This window comes from Balaenoptera physalus, assembly GCF_965194825.1.
Source record: "Balaenoptera physalus genome assembly, chromosome: 2".
Lineage (NCBI taxonomy): Eukaryota > Metazoa > Chordata > Mammalia > Artiodactyla > Balaenopteridae > Balaenoptera > Balaenoptera physalus.
Genome location: NC_138883.1, coordinates 26,256,061 through 26,279,880, shown reverse-complemented (window position 1 = coordinate 26,279,880; position 23,820 = coordinate 26,256,061). Strand labels below are relative to the sequence as shown.

The window sequence follows — 23,820 nt, the reverse complement described above, 5'->3', positions numbered from 1 at the left end:
GGGAACTAGATGCAGATTCTCAGACCTCACCCAGACCTGCTGAGTCAGAAACTCTGGGGGTGGGGGCCAGCCATTTGTGCTATTAGGAGCCCTCAGGTTCTAATGCACACTCAAGTGTGAGAAGCACTGCTTTAGCACTTCCATCAAACGCTACCAAGATGCTACCTTAGTCCTGACTCAGCTGAAACCTTGGAACTTGACAGTCTACATGGTCTCTAACATAGCTCTGCCTGTGACAGATGAGAACAGGCCAGGCCATCCTTCTCTGTCATCTCCAGGGATGCCTCAGCTATCCCGTCACTCACTCCCTGTCTCCTTGCAGCACCAAGAGATGGAACAAGGGTCCTTTGTGAGCTGGACAGAACATAAAATACAAGATTCCTTGAGAGGATTCGTTTAGGGCCTGTTGGCACCTGCTGGTCTGACTCTGTGGGACTAAAATCCTCAAGCTTCGGGACTAATGGTCCCAAAGCTGGGACCACTACCCCAAAGAGAAGGGATGAGCATGAAGGAAAAAACTACCTCAGAACCCAGCCCCAAATGTTGTGTTTATTTATTCTCTGCCTCCTGCAATAATAATAGAGTGTTATTTCATTGCTGACAGATGCAAACTAACAAGCCCGTTGTGTGCTGATCTGGAGCACATATGCCACCCATTTGTCTTGCAGCCTGACCGGGCGCTCTGCCCTGTTCACAGGCAGCCCTCCCTGACAGCCGAATGCCAGACAAGCCCGATAACTGCCCTTCAGTGGGGGGAGGATCCCCTTCCTCTGCACAACTGATGGGGTGGGAAGGGCATTCTAGACACTCCTCACTACCACAGCCCCAATTCTGCCACTTAGCAGAGGTGTGAACTTGGACACGCTTTTTCCCCTCTTCTAGCCTCTGTTCCCCTGGTAGAATGCGAATAATAAAAACACCTTCCTCTAGGGGTGCTGTGAGGACTAAATGAACTGATGATTATAAAGCCCTTAACACAGAGCCACTCCCCAGATAAGTGTGGGTGTCTGTACTTGGTGGTGGGGTGGTTGATGATGAAATAGATTCCCTAAAAGCCCCTTGGAAGGGGAGTAGGGGCCATAGGAAGAAAAACAGGCATTAAGTGCAGGCTGAACTAACTGAGGCCAGGAAGGAGCTGGTTATAGAGGACCCGCTCCCTCAATGAGAAGCCCCCAGCCTGCACTGAGGTCCCGTGGCAACATCTTGTGACTGTCCTCTGCTTTGTATGCGACAAGAGTGAGCCACAGGGCCAGTGGGAAGAGGGAAATCTGAGTGGATGCTCTCTGTCAAGCAGGAAAACACTAATTAAATGATTTTTTTCCTCCTTTCTTCATTGCCAAAATACTTGTCTTAACAAGATCCTCCTAGGTCCAGGTGGAAGGCCACTGCTTACCTAAAACCGGTGGTTCCCAACTGGGAGTGATTGTCACCAGTGGGAACTTGCTACTAGCTTCTAGCGGGTAGAGGCCTTGGATGTTGCTAAACATCCTACAGTGCACAGGACACTCTTCACAATAAAGAATGGTGCGGCCCCCAGCGCCAGCAGTGCCTAAAACCAAACACGGTTGCCCATACTAGAGCGAATCTCTCTCTCCTCTATGCTCTTCAGACACCTCGCTTGAGCCTGTGCTGGGGCACTGGCCTGACTCTGCCAGGTGTGGTGGTTAGCTGGTGGCCTCCTGGAACAGCAGAAAGGGCAGAGGCTCTGAAACCTGGCTCAGCCACCCACTGGCTAGGACCCAGAAACAGTCATTTAGCTTCTCTGAGGCCCTTTCCTCATCTGAAAATGGAACTTAGAATCCTAATTTGCAAGGTTATGGTCAAGATTATATAAAATACTCTGTGTAGAGCACCTGGCACATGGTAAGTACTCAGTAAGTTATAGGGTCACATCTTCCTAGATACAACCCAGAGGGCCACAGTGATGTCTTGCATATCTTTACATTGCCTACAGCATCTTAGGCTATGCCATGCACATAGTAGGTGCTCAGAAATTGTTGAACTAAAGTGAAGTCTTGCCTGGAAGCCAAGGCTCAAGAAATAAACCTAGCCCACCTCATGGACCTATAGTCCTGCCACTTGAAAATGGTTTTAATTCAGTCCTCAGGATGCACCCGTATCTCAGAACAGGATCTATTCCTCCCTGTCACCAAGTCCTGGGTCTTTCCAGTGAGCAGGGAGGCTGAGCTTGGCCTTTGATTCTTTCAGGGACAGCCAGAGCCTTGGCCACTGCTTGGGAGAAACTACCACAGTCCAGCCATTCCCAGCTGATCAACTCGATATCCTGCCAGTAGCCAAATACCTGCCTCAGTACCTGGAGAAAAAAGTCAAAGGAAATGCCAATTTCCTAACAAAGGAGGGATGCAAGTCTGGATGAGTATGATTTGCTTGGAAAATGAGAGGGGCCATCACCCAGTCCTCCAGATTGAACAGAGCCTTCCTAAATACACACCCTGCCCACACCCACCCACTGACACACACAGCTAGGCCAGAGCGTGAAGCAAATGTGAGAAGACCATCTCTATCCCTTTCCACTGAAAAGCTTTCAAGGGTTCATCTACTACCAGCTTCTCCTCTGCTAGAGAAGACATCAGGGAAGGCATATTGGACCAGGAGGGAGACCTGAATGCAAGTGTGATCCCTGCCAATAACATGCTGTGTCATTTTAAGCAAGTCCTGTCACCTCTCTGAGCCTCAGTTTCCCAACTATGAAATGAAACCTGGACAAGAAGGGCCCTTCCGGCTGTGATAGCCTATGCTCTTTCTATGGCCAGTCGTGGCTTCGCTCCCACATAGACCTGCTGAATGCCACGCAGACAAACGCTGATCCATTCCAAGTCTAGCCCTTGCTGCTCTCCAAGGCCTGGATCTCCTATTGCTTTACCAGGTGGCCCCCAGCGAATGGCAGGGGAGCCCTATCTCCCCCTCTGTTAGAGTTCTTTGGAATGGACACAACAGTCCTGCCCCTCCTCAGCACCCCACCCCCAGCCCCGAGGCCAGGCCAGTCTGCCCAGGAAGTATCAGGAAGGGACTCAGATTGCAAAGCTACACGGTGACACAGACACTCCGCCAGCCTCCAAGAATCCAGGCCAAGAATAGATAACGCTTACACCAAGCATGCACCATAATTGCTAGGTGTCTACGAGCTAACTGCGCCAGGCACAACATTGCTCTTAGCTGCTTTCTCCAAATCCCTTGATAAAAGGAATCTAGGCACAACCATCAACAAAAATGAGAACTCCACTCCAAATCCCCTCTCCTGTCCTATTCCTGAATCTTCTTCCCTCCAGGCCCCAGTACCCTCTCTGAGTACAGTGTCTGGGTCACATTAGCTCAGGGGCTTCCCCTGACACACAAAGGACTGCATCTCACCTGCACAAAGCTTTCTTTCCTATGCGGATCCAGAGCAGTACACAACTGTCTGCCAGCTGCCCTGCACTCTTGGCTATGGGGTAGGCTCAGGGTGGGGAAGGGGAAAGAACACCAACTCCGGAGTTGGAATCCCAGCTGTGCCAAGTAGGACAATTTATAATCTTCAGTCTTTTTGCATCTTAGTTTGCAGATCTATAAACTGACATTAGCAAAACCTACCTTACAAGAGTGTCCTGGGGATTAAATGAACTGACCTACACTAGGTGCTCGGGAAAGGGTGCTATTTTTATAGGGGTTTCACCAACTTGGCTGAGTAATACAGTTCCAGGCACAAAACACTCAAACAATTTGTAAAAGAAGCATTTTAAAACCAGAGTTCTATTGGCACTTTATTGGAAGTGAATCGGATTCCCTTCGGACTAAGGAAGAGCAGACTTGGTCTTCTCTAAGAATTGTTCATTCAATTCAGACAGATGCCAAATGCATGAACTTTGATTCCGTTGTAAGAAGCCCGGAATGGAGGTCAGACCCCTGCTGATTCAGGTTTTCAGGTTATCTCAAGCAGCTCACTTCCCTGGTCTGACCAGATTGCTATGGTTCTCAAGCCCAGCTACACGTTAGCATCAGCCCGGGAGCTGTTCCGGCCTATGGGTGTGCAAGCCCCATCCCAAAGCAATTTCACCAGAATCTCTGCCAGGTAGGGTGAGGTATCAGTACTTTAAAGAGCTCCCTGGATGATTCTCATGTGAGATGCACTGGACCAAGAGATCTCCGTGATCCCTCCCAGGCATGCTGGTGCGTACAGTAATGTACGATTCAGAGTAGACATTTAGTATATGTTTATTGAATAAATGGATGAAGATTCTGACTCACCTTTTTTGCTATTTCCATATTCACAAAAAAAAGAAGAAAAGAAAAAGAGTTGAATTCCAAGTAAGAATCCTAGAGCAGTACTGTCTAATAGAAATTTCAGGGCTTCCCTGGTGGCGCAGTGGTTGACAATCTGCCTGCCAATGCAAGGGACACGGGTTCGAGCCCTGGTCTGGGAAGATCCCACATGCCGCAGAGCAACTAGGCCCGTGAGCCACAGTTACTGAGCCTGCGCGTCTGGAGCCTGTGCTCCGCAACAAGAGAGGCCGCGACAGTGAGAGGCCCGCGCACCGCGATGAAGAGCGGCCCCCACTCGCCGCAGCTAGAGAAAGCCCTCGCACAGAAAACGAAGACCCAACACAGCCAAAACTAATAAATAAATAAATAAATAAAAACTAAAAAAAAAAAAGAAATTTCAGCAATGATGGAAATGTTCTATAATCTGTGCTGCTCAGTACAGTAGCCATAAACGGTATGTGGCTACTGAGTACTTGAAATGTGGCTAGTGTGACTGAGGAACTGAATTTTAAATTTTATTTAATGCTGATTAAATAGCCACATGACTTCTGGCTACCATATTGGACAGTGCAAGCAAAGAGTATGTACCTTTAATGAACACATCTATAGCTGTGTACTTCCACGTCCCTCTTTTACCAACAGCACCCCATTTTCATTTAGGGCAGCCCCCTGCCACCACCACCTGCAGTCTTTTGGGGACAGCTAATGAAGTTGCCCTGCCCTTCTCCAGCCAAGGGGTGAGCCCAGGACACAAGCTACATCAACCTCTCCACAAATTTTACTCTAGCTTCAGTGTCACAAGAATAGAAAATGAGTTGGAGTAGATAAATACCTATGTTAGTAGTGGCATTAAGACACTGTGTATCGGTTTCCAGAACATCAGTCCAGAGTTTGACGATCACAACAATGATATATGATGTGAGCTAGGCATCCGTGTATTAGTTTCCAGAACATTAGGCCAGAGTGTGATGATCACAACAGTGATATATGAGACGGGCTAGGCATCATTATCATCATCATCCTTGTCATCATCAAAGTCCCTGGTACCTAGAAGCTCTGATGTGCCAGCTTCTGAACTAAGTACTTAAGTTGCCTACCTTCCCTGTGCATCATCTCTTCATCTGTAAAATGGGAATTAACTCCTCCTAACCTCTTCCAGCGTTTTTGTGAAGACAGATCATGTCCATCAGAGCTTTGAGCCAAATAAGGAGTTACCCAAGGTTTTGCTCTCTGGGTATTGGTGTGGGGGGATCATGAGAGAATTTGATGCAGGACACAGTATCTAGGCCCAGTTCACAAGCTGTGTGACACCAGGCAAGACACTTGTCCTTTCTGGGCTTTCAGTTAAAATGAGATTGAGTTGGACACCTCCCTTTCCAGTTTCTCCATTTTCTAGCTTATTTGCATGCCCCTCCCACCTGGACTGACACCTATCTCTTCCCACTTCTAAGAACACCTCCCAGAAAACTCTCTAGCCAAGACCATGCTGGCCTTGTGGCCAACTCATTTCTTCTTTCCCCGACAACCCACCTGACCAGAAAGTTGCCCGGGGTAAGCACTCCCGTACCTTCCTGTACTAAGCGTCTGGCAAAGCACTTTACTCAAAACATGTTTAAACATCTCCTCTACTAGTAGACCACAGCCCTACTAGAGCAAAGACCATGTCCCTCTTATTCACCACTGTATCCCCAGTGCCTAGTACAGGGTCAGGCACATAAAAGGTGTTCAATAAGTACTTACTGTTTGAATGAATACCCCAAATCTATTTTATTATTTATCATTTCAGGAAACCCACAGTATTCATTATCTAATGCTGTGTAACAAAGTATCTCAGAACCTACCGGGTTAAAAACAACAACGATCACTTCTTATCTCCCAATTTCTGTGGGAGAGAGATTCAGACAGGGCACAGTGGGGTTGGCTTGTCTCTGCTCCATATCTGGAACGTTGGCTGAAAGACTCAAAGGCTGGAGGCCGGAATTGTCTCAGTTCACCACCTAGCTGGTGATTGAGGCCAGCTGTTGCCTGAGAGCCTAGCTGGAGATATCGGCCAGACCACTTCATGTCACCTCTCCCATGTGGCTTGGGCTTCCTCACAACATGGTGGCTGCGTTCCAAGGGTGGGTGTCCTGAGAGAGTAAGAAAGAGACAGGAGGAATGTCTCCTTTTTATGACCTAGGCTTGAGAGGTACATCCCATTGCTTCCACCACCTTCTATTCATTAGAAGCCAGCCACTAAGTCCAGCCCACATTAAAAAGGAAGGGGATTAGACTCCATCTTTTGAGAGAAGGGGTAAAGAACTTGCAAACATATTTTAAAACCATTACAGCCATTTAGCTAACACAAGCGACAAAATGCATGGTGAAAGCTAAGTGTCTGAAGAAGTAGGAATTCAGGTCAAATTATTAGCTGTGTGAACATGAGGAAATGACTCTCTGAGACTGGGTTTCCCCATCTAAACAATCAGTAGGTTGCAGTTATTGGTCCCTGGTGGTATTTACATGCTTGGAGTCTTCTTGCCTCAGTCATCTTAAAAGGATTCCCCGTTAACTTTCTTGACATCCACTGACCCTTCCCATCATTGATCACCCTTGGTTTCTGACAGTGGAGGCAGCAAGAGTTTGCTGCTGGAGCTAGGGGACCTAGGATTCAGACACCAGGGGCAACTTTAAGGAACAGATGTTGAACCACTGAGGACCTCGGGATTCTCCAAGGTCTTCTCAGTCCCAGCCCAGGAGAGGTGAGAAACGCAGCAGTCACAGACCTGAGGAATCTGAATCTGCCTGCCGGGGCCCAGGGATCTGCATTTACTTTTTCACACTAACTGCTGCTGGGGGGAGGGGAGGAGTCTTAAAGCACATACCCCAGCTGTCTCATTTTAGTCAAGTTCCTTGCTTTTGCTCCCAGTTCGAGGCTTTTCCACACCACCACTCTGTGAAAGGGGGAGGGGGAGGGTGCCTTGGGTCTCCGCAGTCCTGGGCCCCGCAAACAATAGTGAGCCGTACTTTCGCCTTTTTCTGGGCCGGCTGACCCTCCCCAGCCATCGCCTCGCGTGGGTCATGGTCCTAAGATGGGCGGAGCATCCCTCTGCCGTGTGCGCCAGGCGCCCAGAGCCGGTCCAGGGAGGCCCACAGGGGCGAAGCCAGCACACCCCGCTATCACTAGTGCAGGTCATGGGGTGGAAGAGGGTGACTTTTAACCCTTTCATTTTCAAGTGGTAGTAACCCTGACCCCTTGATAGCTTCCTTTAAGGAACACGCGCGCCGGGAGATCTCTGTGCTCACCCAGTGTGAAGACCTCGGCTGACAGATGGGGAAACCGAGGCCCATAGAAGGCAGTGATCTGTTGCATGTCCCACACGATCTAGAACCCTGTATTTTCAAAACCATAGTCTGGTTTCTACACCCTGAGGGAAATTCAGGCAGGCTGTCCCTCAGGAAATTCCCGACCGCGGGCCTTCCGAGCCCGGAATCTCCGTGGAGTTTGCGCTCCGTTTGGCACGTTGCGAACTTCGCCCGCAGCTCTGCACCGGCTTCGCGGCGTCCTGAGAGAGGGGTGAGAGGGCAGCGCAAGCCCACCAACATCCAAGAGGTAACTGGGGTCAGAGGAATGGCTGCGGGAGACGGAGGCCCCGGCGGGAACACACTGGCCCTTTAAGGGGGGGACGGAGCGCATGCGCGGCGCGGGCCGGAGTCGAGCCGGGTGGGCGGCGGGCCGGCAGTGGACCCCGCCGGCAGCTGCTGGGTCCCGAGGCGGCGGGGGTGGTGGTGGCCTGATCTTCGCCGAGCCTCGGAGCAGCGACCTGCGCGTGGACCCCGCGCTCGGCGGGCTGCTCTCCGGGGACTAGCGCAGCCCGCGTTCGCCGAGGCTTTGTCACTCGCCTCCAGCTTCATCCGCGGCCGTGGCTGCGCGAGCCTCCGGGCTTGCTCTCCCCGCCCAGCTGTCCTGCCTCCAGCCCTTAGCTGGGGGCGTGGGGTACGCAGCTGGAGCCCGAGCGAACAGCCGCGGAGCATCCTTCGCCCGTCCCGGCCGCGCCACCGCCCATGCTGCAGCCAGTCCAGGGCGGCGACCCTGTGGCCGCAGCCCGCCGCTCGGTGACCCTGCGCCCCGCCCGAGCCTTCCCCGCTGAGCCCCGGGCCCGGGAGCGGAACCCGCGCCCCGCGATGGCTCGGCTGGCGCAGGTTGGCGCCGGGTGCCCGCCATCCGCCCGCTGAGACGCGCCCGGCTGGGTACCGGAGGGGCCTTGGCGCTCCCCGCTTCTCCTCCCCGCCGCGCCCTTCCCCCTTCTGGGGGCTCCGCCGCTCCTTCCCGGGGGCGAGGGCACAGGGGGCCGAGACAAAGCCCACTTTGTGCGGGGAGTTGGCTGCGGGCGTGGAATGTGCGCGTCGGCGCGCGCCCCCTCCCCGCGCCCCGCCAGCTGCGAGTCTTGGCTCCCAGACTCGTCGCGTCGGAGAAATCGCACCCCCTCACCGCCCTCCGGTCCGGGGGTCCCGCCTCGGAGCTGACGCGGCCTGGAGTCGGGTCGGTCCCCCACCCCGGAGCGTGCGCAGGTGTGAGAGTGCGATATTTTGTAGAGGAATTTGCTTGCCTTCAAAACTGGGAGCTGAGGCGCCCAGTCGGCGTGGGCACTCGTGCCTTGACCCTTTCGTGGCCGCAGATCTGAGCTGCCTGGCCTCAGTTTCCGTCCGACTTTCCTCGGCCAGCCCAGACTGCTGTCCGTTATTGTTCTCGCCGTCAAATGGGGTTGCTTTGTGAAAACTGCCAAGTTGGGATGTATTCTCTAGATCCCGTTTTTCAAAAAGAACAAGGCCTCTAAGGCTCATCCGGGACAACCAACCCCCTCTGCCCCGCACTTCACGTTGAGGCACTGATTTCCGCCCCCCCACCCCATCAAGTAGTATTTTATTGTACGGGAGCCACGCCCTGGTTTCTTAAAGGCGCGTTGCACTCTGTTTGGCCATGTGTTATCTCTGCAGCTGGTGTGTGGGAGGCCTCCTGTGAGCCACCTTTCTTACCCCTACCCGCTGAGACATCCTCCCACCCCCGTCAAGGATTTGGGGATGCCAGGGGGGAAGAAGGTGGTCGGGGGCGGCGGCAGCGGTGCTGCCCCCACTGCCGCTGCTGTCCCCTCTGGGGCCAGGCGTTTGGAGACCAGCGAAGGAGCCTCAGCCCAGAGAGATGATGAGCCAGAAGAAGAAGGGGAAGAGGACCTGCGAGATGGAGGCATCCCCTTCTTTATCAACCGGGGTGGGCTGCCTGTGGACGAGGCCACCTGGGAGAGGATGTGGAAGCACGTGGCTAAGATCCACCCCGATGGAGAGAAGGTGGCTCAGCGGATCCGTGGGGCCATGGACCTGCCCAAGGTGAGGGGTTTGTGTGTGGGAGGGGAGCGGAGAGCTAAGATCTTAGTGACCTTGGGGCTTCCAGAACAAAGGGACACTTTCTGTGTTGGGGTAGGGAACTACTGGCATGGTAATATGTTAAAAATATAGGTAGGTTGAACCTGTCCAGAAGAACTTTCTCTCAATTGCCGTTGAGGTTGTTCTGTGAGGTCCACATGCCCTGTTTCCAGGAGGCCCTCCTCTATCTCTTCTAAAAAGCCCATGTTTTGTGGGCAGAGCAGCAGATTAACTAACAAGTACACTAAAGTGGCCTGACATCTTATTTGCTAAGCCAGAGAACTGTGGGCAGAGAGAGAATGAATGACTAAGGAGGCTCCAGGGCTTAAGATGTTGAGAAAATATTTTCATGTGTTGTTTCGCTGAATTCTTCAACAGCCTTGTGCATTAAGTGCAGTTTGGGGACCCATTTTACAGACAAGAATGCTGAAAACTCAAGTAGGAACTAGGGGTCCCACAGCCAGTAAGTGGCAGAGCTTGGGTCTCACCCCCAGGTGTTCCGGTTCCAGGGCCTCTGCTTGGGGGGACACGAGGTTCAAGGGCAGTTAGAAGAGGGCCTGTGGAGAGGGGCAAAGCTCAGTCATTTATCTGTGTACGGCTGGAACTTCTCCATGACGGCGCTCCTTCAGTTGTGTCACCATGGAGGCTGAGGCTGTCTCATTCATCTTTGTCTTTCCAAGGCCTCCTGTGTGCTTGGTACAGAACAGGCACTTGTAAGTGTTTGCTGAATGAAAGGGTTCTTGAGACTTTCTGTGCCCTATAGTGCTAGGTGGAAAAACGTGCCTGATTTTTTTTTTTTTTTCCCAACGTTATGGTTAAGACTAAGGAAGCACTCTCCCAAATGCAGAGTCCTGAAGTCCCCCAAGAAAAGCCAACTGGACAGAGGTCAGAGCCCCAGGCTCAGGTCCTGCCTGCTCAGGTGAGAAGGAGGGGGCCAGGGAGAGCAGCAGTTAATGTGGATTAGACATGGAGACAGGTGGCCTATTTTGTTTTCTTTTTACCAAGTTATTGGTAGAACCATCAGAGACTATCTTCTGGGACAGGCTGAATTCAGAGGTTGAAAGTTGGGCAACTGCCTTATATTTCCAGGGGAAATCAAATGTGGTTTGATTTTGAATGGCTACCTAATCGCCTTCTGTACTAAATTAGAATTTAGCTAATTCCCTGTGTCTGGACATTGTTTCTGATAATTTATTCTTTTTTTTTTTTTTTTTAAAGAATTTTATTTATTTATGGCTGTGTTGGGTCTTCGTTTCTGTGCAAGGGCTTTCTCTAGTTGCGGCAAGTGGGGGCCACTCTTCATCGCGGTGCGCGGGCCTCTCACCATCGCGGCCCCTCTTGTTGCGGAGCACAGGTTCCAGACGCGCAGGCTCAGCAATTGTGGCTCACGGGCCCAGTCGCTCCACGGCACGTGGGATCCTCCCAGACCAGGGCTCGAACCCGCATCCCCTGCACTGGCAGGCAGACTCTCAACCACTGCACCACCAGGGAAGCCCCTGATAATTTATTCTTAAAGTGAACACTGTGTTGTACATTCTAAAACATGAATTTGGGGGTCCATCTCTGATTATTTCCTTGGGATAAATGCCTGGAAAAGGAAGTGTGGCGTCAAAGGATATGGACATCTGTTCTGATCACCCACCTGGCTATGAACTCAAGCAGGCCCCTTCAACCTGTTTGAGCCACAGTTTTCTCATCTGTAGAATGGGGTTGACTGTAGTGAAGCTTAAATGAGAGAATATGTTTTAAAGCATTTAAGAAACTGTAAAGCCTCAAACCAGTACTGGTTACTGGATGTTCATTACCTCTGTTCACATCCTTCATCAGGAGAGAAGGCTAGATCTCACTCAGCATTTGTTCCAGTGAAGCTAGAGCCACATGCTTCTCCCACGTGAGCAAGTTGGGGATTAGCAGATGGCTATCCAGCCATCCTGCTGATGTCTAAATCAGGCTACGAGAGAGTGTGAATGGTCCCCTGCAGAACTGTCACAACTCCTGGGGGCTGAAAAAAAAAAAAATTGACAACCTCATTAGCAACTGGTTTGGTAATGTCATCTTGTCATCTTCAAGCTTCGTGCATAGGAAAGATACTGATGAAGGAATGAAGCTATTGTCTGTGGGGGGATGTCATGACTGACAGGAGTGTGCAGGTCCTGAAGGAATTTTGTGAGAGGATTGGGAAAATTGAAACTTCCCCTCCTCAAACCACAGGAAAAGTGTGTGTGGGGTTCCTCCTCCACCTCGGCCCAGAGTAGGAAGGAGCCCCAGAGTCTGGGCAGGGTGGAGGAGGCCAGGAGGCATCAGGGTCAGATCCCAGAGTGCCAGCAGTATGCACCCAGTGCTGGGCTGGCCCCTCCCTGAGTGGTCATGCCCTTGGAGTTGACACAGAGGCATTCACAGAAGAGGTTACACTGTGGTGAGACTAAGAGTTTGGGGACGGCATAATGGGTTTTTTTGGTGTGTTTTGGTTTTTTTTTTTTTGGCTGCGTTGGGTCTTCGTTGCTGCGCTCGGGCTTTCTCTAGTTGCGGTGAGCAGGGGCTACTCTTCGTTGTGGTGCGCAGGCTTCTCATCGCAGTGGCTTCTCTTGTTGCAGAGCATGGGCTCTGCGTGGGCTTCAGTAGTTGCAGCACGCAGGCTCAGTAGTTGTGGCTCGCAGGCTCTAGAGTGCAGGCTTAGTAGTTGTGGCGCATGGGCTTAGTTGCTCTGCGGCATGTGGGATCTTCCCAGACCAGGGATCAAACCCGTGTCCCCTGCATTGGCAGGCGGATTCTCAACCACTGTGCCACCAGGGAAGCCCTGGCATAATGTTTTAAAAGACCACTTGAGCCAAAATTTAAACTAGGGAGATTTCACATCAAGGTCCAGATTTTTGGCATCTTTTCAGAAAATGAGAAGATCTGGGAACAGAGAATCTGTGATCCCACATGGCAGCAGGCAGCTGGGGGTGAGGGCTGGTTCCACTCCCCCAGGCGGCCACAGTCCCCACCACTCACTCTCAGCCTGCTTTCCCTGTGGTTACCTGTATGGCCCCTGCAGTGTAGTGTGATAAAACATCACATCCACCATGTTCAAATCCTGGTTCTCCCTTAACTACTTGTAGGTGGAAGGTATGCAAACTCCTTGTGCCTCAGTTTCCTCAGCTGTGAAATATAAAATGGGCATAATAACAATACCCACTTTCAAGGGGTTATTGGGAGGGACTGATGAAGTAAAGCATGTGAAATGGGTGAGCATGTAATACGTACCCAGCAAATGGAGCAAGGAGGTGAGGGTGCAGCAGACCACCCCACAGGCGCTTTGGGGAAACGTCCTTTAAAAGGATGATGCCAGTATGTTAAAGGGCAGCAGTTTCTAAAAGGATCACAGATCCAGGAGCAGTTTGTGCCCCTTTGTATGAATGTCTCCTTGATGTTTCAAGCTGCCACTGCCTTTTTTTTTTTTTTAATAAATTTGTTTATTTCATTTATTTATCTTTGGCTGCGTTGGGTCTTCATTGCTGCGCGTGGGCTTTCTGTGGTTGTGAGCAGGGGCTACTCTTTGTTGTGGTGCATGGGCTTCTCATTGCCGTGGCTTCTCTTGTTGCGGAGCACGGGCTCTAGGCACACGGGCTTCAGGAGTCGTGGCTCGCGGGCTCTAGAGCGCAGGCTTAGTAGTTGTGGCGCACGGGCTTAGTTGCTCCATGGCGTGTGGGATCTTCCCGGACCAGGGCTCGAACCCGTGTCCCCTGCATTGGCAGGCTGATTCTTAACCACTGCACCACCAGGGAAGCCCCTGCCACCACCTTTGTGAAAGCTCAGCGGCCACTGGTGGGGCTCTGGACACTGAGCTCCTGCAAAATGCGAATTTGGACATCTCCCCCAAAAAGCCAGCATTGCCGGGGTCCTCATGGGCTGACCAGTGTCTTTGGCACGCACAGGAATAACAGTGACAGTTGGCAGGAACCGAGCCTCTGCTGTGTACAGAGGACTGTGTGCAGGGCCTTAGGCCCTGTCCTAAGGCCTGGACATGCAGTGTCTCATCTAGGCTCCGAAGTTGGTTCTGTTATGGCACCCACTAGGATCTTGCTGCCAGGCAGTGAACGGCAGGGCTGGGATTTAGACAGAGATGGACTGGTTCTAGATCCAGCTCTGTCAGCCTCTAGGCTATCTTACTTCCTGTCCACACACTCAGCTACGGGCTGCCCCACCTCCCCCAAGCCTCCTTTCTGTTCTAGACTGAGATGGACTCCGCCAGGGAGAATGTCTTAATAGAACTCAGGACTTTAGGGGGTTCCTGGAGCAAAGGTAACCCTTGGCCTTGGTAGTGGAGGAGGAGTCATCCCTGAATTGATCTGGGCCAGTATCACTTACCTCCACTGTGACCCCACTTAACCCCACTGCTCAACAGTGAGGGCACATTTCCTGGCTTCTGGTTTGGGGTTGGGGGCTGTGGGCAAACCCAGGCTGCCAGCCCTCCACTAGGCCTGATCATTTGGATGTACAGAATCTTGTCTGTTTGTTTTGAGTGAATGAGTGTATGCTCGTGTGAACATTGAGAAGAAAGGTGCTGGCCTGTTGGCAATGGTTAACGTGAGTTAATGTGTCACTGAGCCGCTGGACAGCTCCCTCCAGCTAAGCCTCAGTGATGGTGGCCTTTAAGCCCCTGCTCATGGATCCCAGGTCTTTTTTAACTTTTTTGGAGCCGTTTAGTTTTTGCAGAGCCGCCAGTTCCTGGGTCCTCTGTCTGGATGGCAGGGGATGCCCTCGTGGGTACCGCCCGGCCCTGGCCCAGGGCTGGCTCTTGTGAGCTTAGTCAAAGGACTCTTGGACCGCAGTGCCCTCCTTGTTTGGAGTGTCTCACGGGAGGGTGTACTTACAGTCCCTCCCCAAGCTCCTAGAAGTCACGGGATGCCCTCACAGGAAGTGGGAATGACATGCCTGGGATCGATCTTCCACCTGAAGAAGCCACGTGCCATGCTGTTTATAGTAAATTGTGTAGTAATTCCTCTCATTCCTCTCCCACCCCATATCCTTGACACGGGGAGGCCAGCCAGGCCCTCAGAGAGTTCTGGAGCCCATCTGGCACGGGGTGGTCAGGCAGGCAGGGGGAGAGCCCACCGTTTGTCCGGGGCTTTTATCCCTCTGCTGATTGTAAGTGGTGGCGACAGTTTGGGCAGCAGGGGGTGGTGTGAAAGGGAAAGTAGCTTCCTCCAGATGAGGTGTCAGCGGCTTGCGACTGCCCAGACCGGAAGGAGGGACTGGCAGGGAGGGGGAGGAAGTTCACGCAGAGCTGTCTCCTGGACTGGGCCTTCCCTCTGTGGCTCGGCCCTTAGGGGCAAGTCAGTGTCTGTTAGAGGCTGTGCTGTGTCCCCCTGCCATCTGTGATCACTGGTGTGTCACTTCCCTTCATGTCAGAGACCCAGCCGCTGTAGCCACGTTATTTGAAAGACTGTGCCTTCACCACACCACAGGGAGCACCTCCCCCAGCCCAGCCCTACCTGTGGGCTCCTGCTTTACCCCTTCCCTTCCCTACCTGCGCAGATCGACACTCTCAGCAGCCCCTGCCTGCTGGGGGGCTGGGCAGAGGCCTGGGGGGAAGAGCGTGGGACCTTTTCGTGTGAGGAGCCCGAGGCCACCTCACAGCTGGCAGTGCTGGTAGCCAAGGGGGACCCCAGAGGGGTGGGCCTTGGCCCTGGAAATCTGGTTCTTCTACCCAGTGAAGGCCGTTCTGTAACCCCGAGGACCCAGTTGATGCTTCCCTTGGCTTCCGAGGCCTCACTGACTTGTTGCAGCCAAACCGCCAGCCTTCAGGCTCCCCTGGCCGGAGAGGGTGGCCTGGGGGTGCACACCTGGTGGTGTCCTCTTTCCTGGCTTGGTTGCTGAGGGACAGCCCTGGGGGTCCACAGCTCCTAACCTGACTCCCAGCATCCGGGCAGCCCAGGCTGGCGGTTCCCAGCCCCCAGGAGGCCCCTGCCCGACACCCCACCTCTCCCCTTCCTGGGTCTGGCTCTGGAAAGTCTCTTCTGGTGAGGAGGACTGTCCAGTTCCCTGGCCACCTGTGCTGGTTACAGGTGTGGAGCTGGTAGGACAGGGGGCTGTTGAAGGGGAACCGGAGTCCCTGTGCCGCCGTGAAACCCCTTCAAAGTGGCTAGTCCATGGCAAGACCTGTCCCAAACCACGTCCCCCTGCACTTACTCCTGGACAGCTCAGCTTGGAGCTGGAAGGCCTGGTCGATGTGCTGTGATATGGGGGTGGGGTGGGTGACACCACCTGCCGAGGGTGTGTTCACCTCTCACGGAGCGCTCCCCCAGCCCAGGGCAGGGACACCTGATAAACCGATTTTGATCAGAGTGAACGCCACCCCAATACTGACATTCCTGTGAAGCCTTGAAGTTAATGAAATTTAAAATTCAAAAACCTGTGAGTCTGGTGAGTCAACCTGTGTTTTTCTGAAATCATTAAAGAAGCATAAAATTGGCACATCGACGTAAGCTCCAAATTAGAAATGCTGTCCAGTGCCAGGAGGGAGAGGAAGGGCTGTGGTGGGGGCCTGACGGGAGCCTCTGGAAGGGGCTGCCGAGGAGAGAGGCTCGGCCGAGGAGGGAGCTGGGGTGGCCCTCCATGGGATGTGGCTTCTCTGGGGGCTCATCTGAGTGTTGGGTGGGCTGGAAGCTCCACGGTGAGCGTCCCTCTGTGACCAGAGCTCTTTCTCTATCCCCAGATTCCCATACCGAGTGTGCCTACGTTCCAGCCGTCTACTCCTGTCCCTGAGCGCCTGGAAGCTGTGCAGCGCTACATCAGGGAGCTGCAGTATCCTCCCTGGTCAGGGCCATGGCCACCGTCTGGCTGGTCCAAAGGCCAAGTGGGGCTTGTTTTTGGATGGGGCCAGAGAGGGCTTGGCAGAGCAGCCTCACTCCACGACTCCAGGGGCGCCGTTCCCACGGCACCTCTGTGCCCCGGAGCCGTGTAAGCACAGCCTGTGTCCGCCCGGGTGTTGGAGGTAGTTTGATGAATGCCAACCCACTCCAGCCTCTCTGCCGCCTGCTTCCTCCTCTGTGTGACGGGCTGAATGTCTCCTCAGCGACCTGCTGGTGGAAGCCTAGTCCAGGTCCACCAGGCCAGACCTCCTCTGCTGGCCATCCAGCGCCAGCAGAGGGAGAGAGGGGAATTTCCCTTGGGGCTGTTTAAAAACTGGTCTAAAATGGGTGTGTGGTGGGAGGGCAGCCGGTAGATGGAGGAGAAAAAGGATTTTATGCTTCGGGAGGTCACTTCCACATCTTGGCAGTGTCTCCCATTTCTTCACCTTTTTCTTCCCTGGCAGGAGGCCACTTGCCCAGCATGGGAAGAGCCTCCCCTGAGCCCAGGATTCCTCAGTGTCCCTGAGTTGGGCCCCTCCACCCCTGTGCCCTGCCTGGAGCTATGCGACCTAGGCTCTCCCCCGCCCTCCTAGCTGCAGAGCCGGTCAGAGATGGCAGGACCAAGCACCAGTTGCGGGTCCTGAGCAGAAGAAAAGCCAGGCTGGTGACTGAAAACTGGGTCCAGCCCTTCCTTTGCCGTGGGGGGTCCGGGGGCAGTTGGGGCCCGGAGAAGGAGGCGGTTGGCTTGGGAGCAGTACTCAGCAACTTAGTCGTGCAGGAATCCCACCCCAGCCTTCTCTCAGTTCGTGCTGCTTCTCACTGGTTGGAATATGAGGCACTGCAGAGAGCTGCCCAGGGCTCAGCCTCTTTCCCAGCGCTGGCCTGCCTGGCTGCCTGCCCCACGGCTCCCTCCCTAGGAGAGCAAGGGTGGGAGCAGAGGATGAGAGAGAAGGACGCAGAGGGGCCCTGTGGGGCAAGGAGAAGCAGCGTGCTGCGTCCCCTTCTCCCTTCAGACAGTCAGGTCTTGGGCATCCTCCCAGGTGCCTTACAGAAGCATTTTGTGGGGTCCTTACCCAGCCTGCACCCCTGGGAGTGCTGGATCCCCAGGGTCTGGATGAGGGCAGAGGGACACGCCTCTTCCAGGTCAAGCCAGGAAACCCTTAACCAGCACCCACAGGTACAATCACACAGGGACGCAGTTCTTTGAAATTAAGAAGAGCAGACCTCTGACAGGGTAAGTGTGGGGAGTGCCTCCTCCCTCTGCACCAAAGTAACAGCGCCTGGTCCAGTTGGAGCCCCTCGGGCACCTGTGGGTGGAAGCTTCTGAGGCAGGCAGGGACTCTTCCCAGGGGAGCCCGCCAGCAGGGCAAGTACCACTGTGGGGCCCTCCTTAGGACATCCTAAAGAGGGGACTCTGGCCGAGACGGGCAGCCGGGGCTCCCTTGAGGATGAGGAACCCTGACATCCATGCTGAGCCAGGAGGGTGATGGCAGCCCCCCAGCCTGGTGATGACAGAGGGCAGTCCCAGGTAGATGTCTGGGTGTGAGCCTTGTCTTCTTTTTGAGAGAGGTGGGCCTCGCAGGGGAGAGCCCTCCGCCTTCTCTCCATTCCCTGGAGCTGCCTGTGCACTCCCCCCCGGGCAGGGACCTGCGTATCACCCCAGTGGCCTTACTGGACTCTCTTCTGATCATTTAGTACAAGGCCCAGTGTCTGAGCAACAGGGACCCCACTGGGGAGAACGCTGCATCTCTCACTTCCCATTCTACACCCCAAGTGTTGACCCCTGACTGGATCCACCCCGAAGAAACCCTTAGGGCAGAGCAGAGTGGAGACTGAATGCCACAGCTGGGTCTGGGGGCCCAGCCCAAAGCTGTCCAGGCGTCTAAAACCCTGTGCTTTTAAAATTAATGTGAATTTTACGTCTTGCTCCACATATAATCTGCCCATGTTCACTGCCTTGTAAAAAATGCTTTAAATGGTTTATTAGCTCATTAATTACCCCCTCTCCAAACCCCTGGGGGGAGTGCAGCCTTCCTAACCCCAAAGCTTTGCTCTTGTTGTCCTGTGGCCGCTGTGTGTGTGGGCCCAGCTCCAGCCTCATGGGATGGAGGAGTCCAGCACCCTCCCCAGCAAAGCCAGTGGCCAGGCTGCATTCCCAGGCCCAGGGGGCAGCATTCGGTGAGGAGGGAGGAACCCGTCTTCAGGAATAGTCTATGTTAAAGTGGCCTGAATTCCAAGTTCAAGAGCAGGCAGGGGAGTCACTGGGCAGCTAACTTCTTGAGATCCCATGTCCAGGCCCCAGGCAGCTGGCCAGCTGCGGGGTAGCAGTTACAATCAATTACAAACTCTTCAGAGAAGTCATAGTTGGGTCAGGGGTGTCCACTGTGCTGTGGAAGAGACAAGATCAAGATCAAGGCCAAGATCTCCAGCATCCTTGGCATGCTTTCCCATGGGCCCCCCAAGCACCATCTTCACAGAGGGCCCCTAGCCCAGCGGCTGTCAAAGATCTGCCTACCACTGCATGCCCCCCATTCATGCTCCCCTCCAGAGGTCTTGGAGCAGAGCCTGAGGGGAGGGGGAAGAGGCCTCTTTCCTTATCTTCAGTGGTTGCCTCTTCTCCCACCCCCTTAGGCTCAGGAAGGATGTGAGGGGAAGGAGAGGGAGGTGCTGGGCCTGAGCTGAGGCAGCTTGGAAGGGAGGGGAGTCTTTGTCCATCTAGCATCTCTAGTCTACCTCGTGTTACTCCTTCACTGGAAGGAGCCTCTGTCCTTATGACTCTGCCTCCCTTCCCCCCAGGCTGATGGACCTGGCCAAGGAAATGACCAAAGAGGCTCTGCCAATCAAATGCCTGGAAGCCGTGATCCTGGGAATGTATCCTTCCTCTGAGAGCCCTAGGTGGGGGTAGGCACGTGCTCAGCACCTCTGGGACAGCTTCGTCCTCTGGAAAGGGAGGGCTGAGTGAGCTCCAGGGCCCTCCCAGCTCCCTCTCCCAGCAGTCATGAACTTGGTCCAGAGTGAACGAGCTTGAGGGGGACTCAGTCCCTTGTACCTCAGTTGCTAACTTCCGAGGCTTACTGGGCAGCTTTTTTGAGTCGTGGACGCAGTGACCCTGTTCTCCGAACCACAAATCAGGGCACATTGTTTCATAAGGCTGTTGTGCTATTTCCCAGAACCAGAGTCTGGAAGAAGCAGGTTGGATGCCCAAATGTTGGCATTTCCAGGACATGTTAATTTGTGGAGATGATGGATGGGATCTTTGATATAAAACTGCCTATTTAAAAAAAAAAGCAAACAGGGTTTCTCAGTCTCCCCCACCCAAAGGGTAGAACTGGGACCTATAGCTGGGTTACCAGAGTAGCTAAGTGGGATGTATAAGCCCCCTAATATCCCCAGTTAGAGCAAAGTAAGGAGACAGGTGTTTATGGCCAGTTCTCTGTCATAAGTGGACCCTGCCTGAGCCCTACCCTGTTTTGTTTTGTTACAGAAAATCTTAACCTTGTATAAACATAGATTAATATAATGGAACCCATGTGCCCATCACTCAGTTTTACCAATTGAAGGCCAATCTCAATCCATTATCTCTGCCCACCCCTCACATCACCCTCTTTCCTGTACCTACCAAGGCTTTTAAATATTCTGTTTGCCACCCCTGGTGCAGGCACCTGGCTCTGTGCCGAGCAGGGCAAGGCGGCAGGTGCCTAATGGTTCGGAGGAGTCCACTCGCTAGGGCGGGTCACGGACGCGAAGATGACGGTCAAAGGCCAGGAGCACAGCTTCTTTGAGGAGGACTACTGTGATCTGAGGGGGACGCTCCCCACCCCCGTAGGCACACCTGCCTTAAACTATGTGAAGAGACTGAAGGGGTGCCCCCCGGTCCCCCTCCCTGAGGGGTCCTCAGGGCTAACCCTACTGTGGCAGTCCTCTGTGGACCAAAGAGCCCCACGAGCATGGCCCTGTCCAAAGGGTTCTTTGCTGGGACGAGTGTGAGGCCAGCCCAAGAACTCCAGGCTGCTGCCAGCAACCCCTTCAGAGCCACACACGAAAGTGGAGGTTCCCACCCCGTCGTAAGAGGGAGACGCGGCTCCCCTCCCCCTGAGCACACAGAGAAGCTGGTCCAGACGGGATCACGTGGTCCTGCAGGCTTTTCAGGGGTTACCTGCTGGCTCGTACGTAGGCGGGAAGAAAACAGGAGCAGCCCACATCTGGGGGGACCCCTCCCCGTTGTCCCCACAGGACCACCACGGGTCCCTCCTACACACATGGTGAGCGCTGTATTGGGTTTGTCCCTGGGCCTCATCCTCGCTGCACACTGAGCCTGCACCTTGCTCATCTGTGTCCCCAGTCACTTGCTTGCAAGGAGTCGGGCTCCGTAAGCATCGTGGTGACTGAGAGAACAGACTTCGGGGTCAGGCCAACCTGGACCTGAATCCTAGCTCTGCCGCATCCTCATTGTGTGACGCTGAACAAGTTCCTTAACATCTCTGAGCCTTGGAGTCCTTCTCTGCAGAAGGGGACGATGGCAATCCCATCCTGCAAGTTTGTTAGGACAGTTGAATGAGCGGGTGCACGTAGGACACTGGATGCAGTGTCTCCGTGGTCTCTCCTCCAAGCTTTTATCCTGTTTATCTCATTCTACCCTTTGTTCAAGAAGAGTTTTGTGTGACTCTTATGTGCCCACCTCTGTGCTGGGCCCCAGAGATACAGCAAAGAACATGACAGACAAGGTCCCCATTCTCAGAAGATTACATTCTAGCCGGGGAGACAAAAAATAAACAAGTAAACCAAGAAATAAGAAAAATAGTTACAGATTGTGGTGATGGGCCGTGGGGAAAATACGTAGAGCAGACTTGCTTTAGAAAGGGAGGTTGGAGGAGCTGGCAGCTGCAGCGGGGGGTGGAGGGGAACAGCTAGAGGAAAGAGCTGGTGCAGAAGGTCCCCTGTGGAGGTTGCAGTGGGCCGCTGGACCAGGCTCTCGGCCTCCCAGGCCACGGGGGCAAGCTTGGTTTTATTTGAAGAGCAACAGGCAGTATGTCTGTGCGTGGGGGGTGGAGAGAGAGAGAACAGGATTGTCAGTGCATCTGTGAGGAAGTGTGTGTGAGAGAAAGACCATGTGAGAGGCAAGGCAGAGGTGAGGAGGGCTGTGTGACTGACAGGAGGAGAGAGGGAGATGGGGTGGTGGGCAGAGGGCCCTCTTACCCTTCCTTCAGCCCAGGACTCTGGAGGGCCCTGCAGTTTGGAGTGCCGGCCTCACTCTTAAGGTGTTATTTGGTGAGCCCTGCTTGACGTCATAGCAGCAGCCGGTAATCACTGAGTGCCCTGACCCATAGAGATTGAGTTTATTGAGCACCTACTTATGCCAGGCCCAACCCTGACGACAGGAAGTGGAGATGAGCAAGACCTGTTGCCTGCACTCAGGAGCTGGGGTGCAGGGCCGCTCACTTAGCCTCTCCCAGGTTGGGGTGGAGGCCGTCCCCGTTCCGCCCCTGCGCGCTGGCCCTCGGGCCTCTCCCTGGCTCTTTCCTTAGCTGGGGCGGCGCGGCCAGTTACCTCACCAACAGCATGCCTACCCTGGAACGCTTCCCCATCAGCTTCAAGACCTACTTCTCAGGGAACTACTTCCGCCACATCGTGCTGGGGGTGAACTTCGGCGGCCGCTACGGGGCGCTGGGCATGAGCCGGCGCGAGGACCTGATGTACAAGCCGCCGGCCTTCCGCACGCTCAGCGAGCTCGTGCTGGACTACGAGGCCGCCTACAGCCGCTGCTGGCACGTGTTGAAGAAGGTGAAGCTGGGCCAGTGCGTGTCCCACGACCCGCACAGCGTGGAGCAGATCGAGTGGAAGCACTCGGTCCTGGACGTGGAGAGGCTGGGCCGCGAGGACTTCCGCAAGGAGCTGGAGCGGCACGCCCGCGACATGCGGCTCAAGGTCCGTGTGTGCGGCCGCCCCGCCCGCGAGCGTCCAGGGGCGTGAGCGTCCAGGGGTCGGCAGGGGTGGAGACGGAAGGGCTGCTGCTTCCTAGGGGGTCGCTCTTCCAGGGAAGCCCCCTCCCTCCTCCCCTGTCCCCCCGCCCCCGTCCCAGCAGAGGTGGTGCCAGGATTAAGGGAGATGAGGGGGAGAAGTTTCCGGGCTTTGCACAAAGGTCGTTATCGATGAGGCAGTCCCCTCAGGTGAGCAGGCCAGGGGAGGCTCTGGAGGGGGCAGCAGACGAGCCGGGTTTGGGCACGTGGAGGAGGGCAGGGGTGCCACAGGCCAGGTGGAGGGGGCTGTGAGTAAGGACGAGGGAAATCAGGGCCTGTCTGGAGGGAATGGTAGTGTGGGCTGGGCAGCAGCTGCGATCACCTCTGTGCATCCTGACTCTTGACCCCTAGCCCCAGTGAAGGACCAGGAGGAAGTCAGAAAAAGGAGGAGATGCAGACTGCGGGGAGACGAGGGGGGGTGGTTCCTCCTCCCACTTCCCACACCCACTGAGCAGGGGTCTTGGAGGAGGGGGAGGGGCTGCTGGACCCAGAAGTAGTTGGGCTGAGCTGCTGAGGGGTTGGCCCCCAGAGCCTTACAGGTGAGCGAAATCTTGGCCTCTCCCTGGTTTCCCCTGTATGGGGGTGCCTCCTCTGGGGCCTGCCAGCCCCTCCCCATTGCCCAGTCATGCAGTCCTGTGCTCTGCTCCTCCGGGTAGCCTGGGGCCGCAGCCATGACTGTGGCACTTTCACATCCACTGCTGCTCCCCAAAACGCCGGCAGGGCAGCGGGCGGCGGTGGGTACTCCCTTTTCAGGGTAAGGAACTGAGGTGCGGGCAGCCCAGAGACTTGCTCGCGGGCCGTGGGAGGCAGATGGAACTGGGGCTCAGTCTCCAGATGGGGAACCCAGGCACATCACAGGTGCTTTCAGGTGTCCCGGCGGGGATGCGGCAGAGCTAAGGCTGCCCTGTCCCGCCAGCCAGCCCCTAGGCCAAGACCGTGGGGCAACAGTGCCTTCCCCAGGGCGGAAGGTGGGCTATAGTTGACCCTGCCGCTTTCAGGGGCTGCCCTCTTCCCCTCCTGAGCTGGTCCTCCCCTGTTCTTCCCCTGCAGAGCTCTGGGTACCCAGGTGCTGGAGGGTTACTGCATCTTCAGGGGAGCAGGTTGGATTTAGAGTTGGAGGTACTATTACTTAGTTTTTAGTGCTGTTTCCCAATCTGTTTGGTGCTATGCACTTCCCATGTTATTTGCCCCCTTCCAGTACCCCTCCAGTATACCCCAAGTTTTGAAGATTCAGTTCAAACGGACAGTGCTGCGTAAATTCGCTTGCTTTTCTTATTTTTTTCTTAATCAGATATAGCTGCTAGTCT

At 54.5% G+C, this 23,820-nt stretch overlaps 1 protein-coding gene and 1 long non-coding RNA gene across 5 annotated transcripts in view; one reads left to right on the top strand and one right to left on the bottom strand.

Annotated features, from left to right (window-relative positions):
• Window positions 1-7,810, bottom strand: part of LOC309655961 — a 28,795-nt gene extending 20,985 nt beyond the window's left edge. For 3 of the 4 annotated variants that reach the window (XR_014261074.1, XR_014261075.1, XR_014261076.1), the window contains exons 1-2: window positions 7,546-7,678; window positions 6,102-6,389 (exon numbers count right to left, since the gene is read on the bottom strand). This is a non-coding gene — a long non-coding RNA (uncharacterized lncRNA). Of the gene's footprint in view, window positions 1-6,002; window positions 6,390-7,545 lie in introns of those variants that run through there. The other variant, XR_014261073.1, reaches the window with a different exon arrangement.
• Window positions 7,811-9,304: 1,494 nt separating this feature from the next.
• The window catches only part of VASH1 (vasohibin 1), a 23,988-nt gene continuing 9,472 nt past the window's right edge, over window positions 9,305-23,820 (top strand). The window contains exons 1-5 of the mRNA XM_082451825.1: window positions 9,305-9,624; window positions 16,361-16,449; window positions 17,674-17,730; window positions 19,293-19,367; window positions 22,040-22,421. Coding sequence (XP_082307951.1) covers window positions 9,322-9,624; window positions 16,361-16,449; window positions 17,674-17,730; window positions 19,293-19,367; window positions 22,040-22,421 — 906 coding nt within the window. The 5' untranslated portion in view covers window positions 9,305-9,321. The remainder of the gene's footprint in view (window positions 9,625-16,360; window positions 16,450-17,673; window positions 17,731-19,292; window positions 19,368-22,039; window positions 22,422-23,820) is intronic.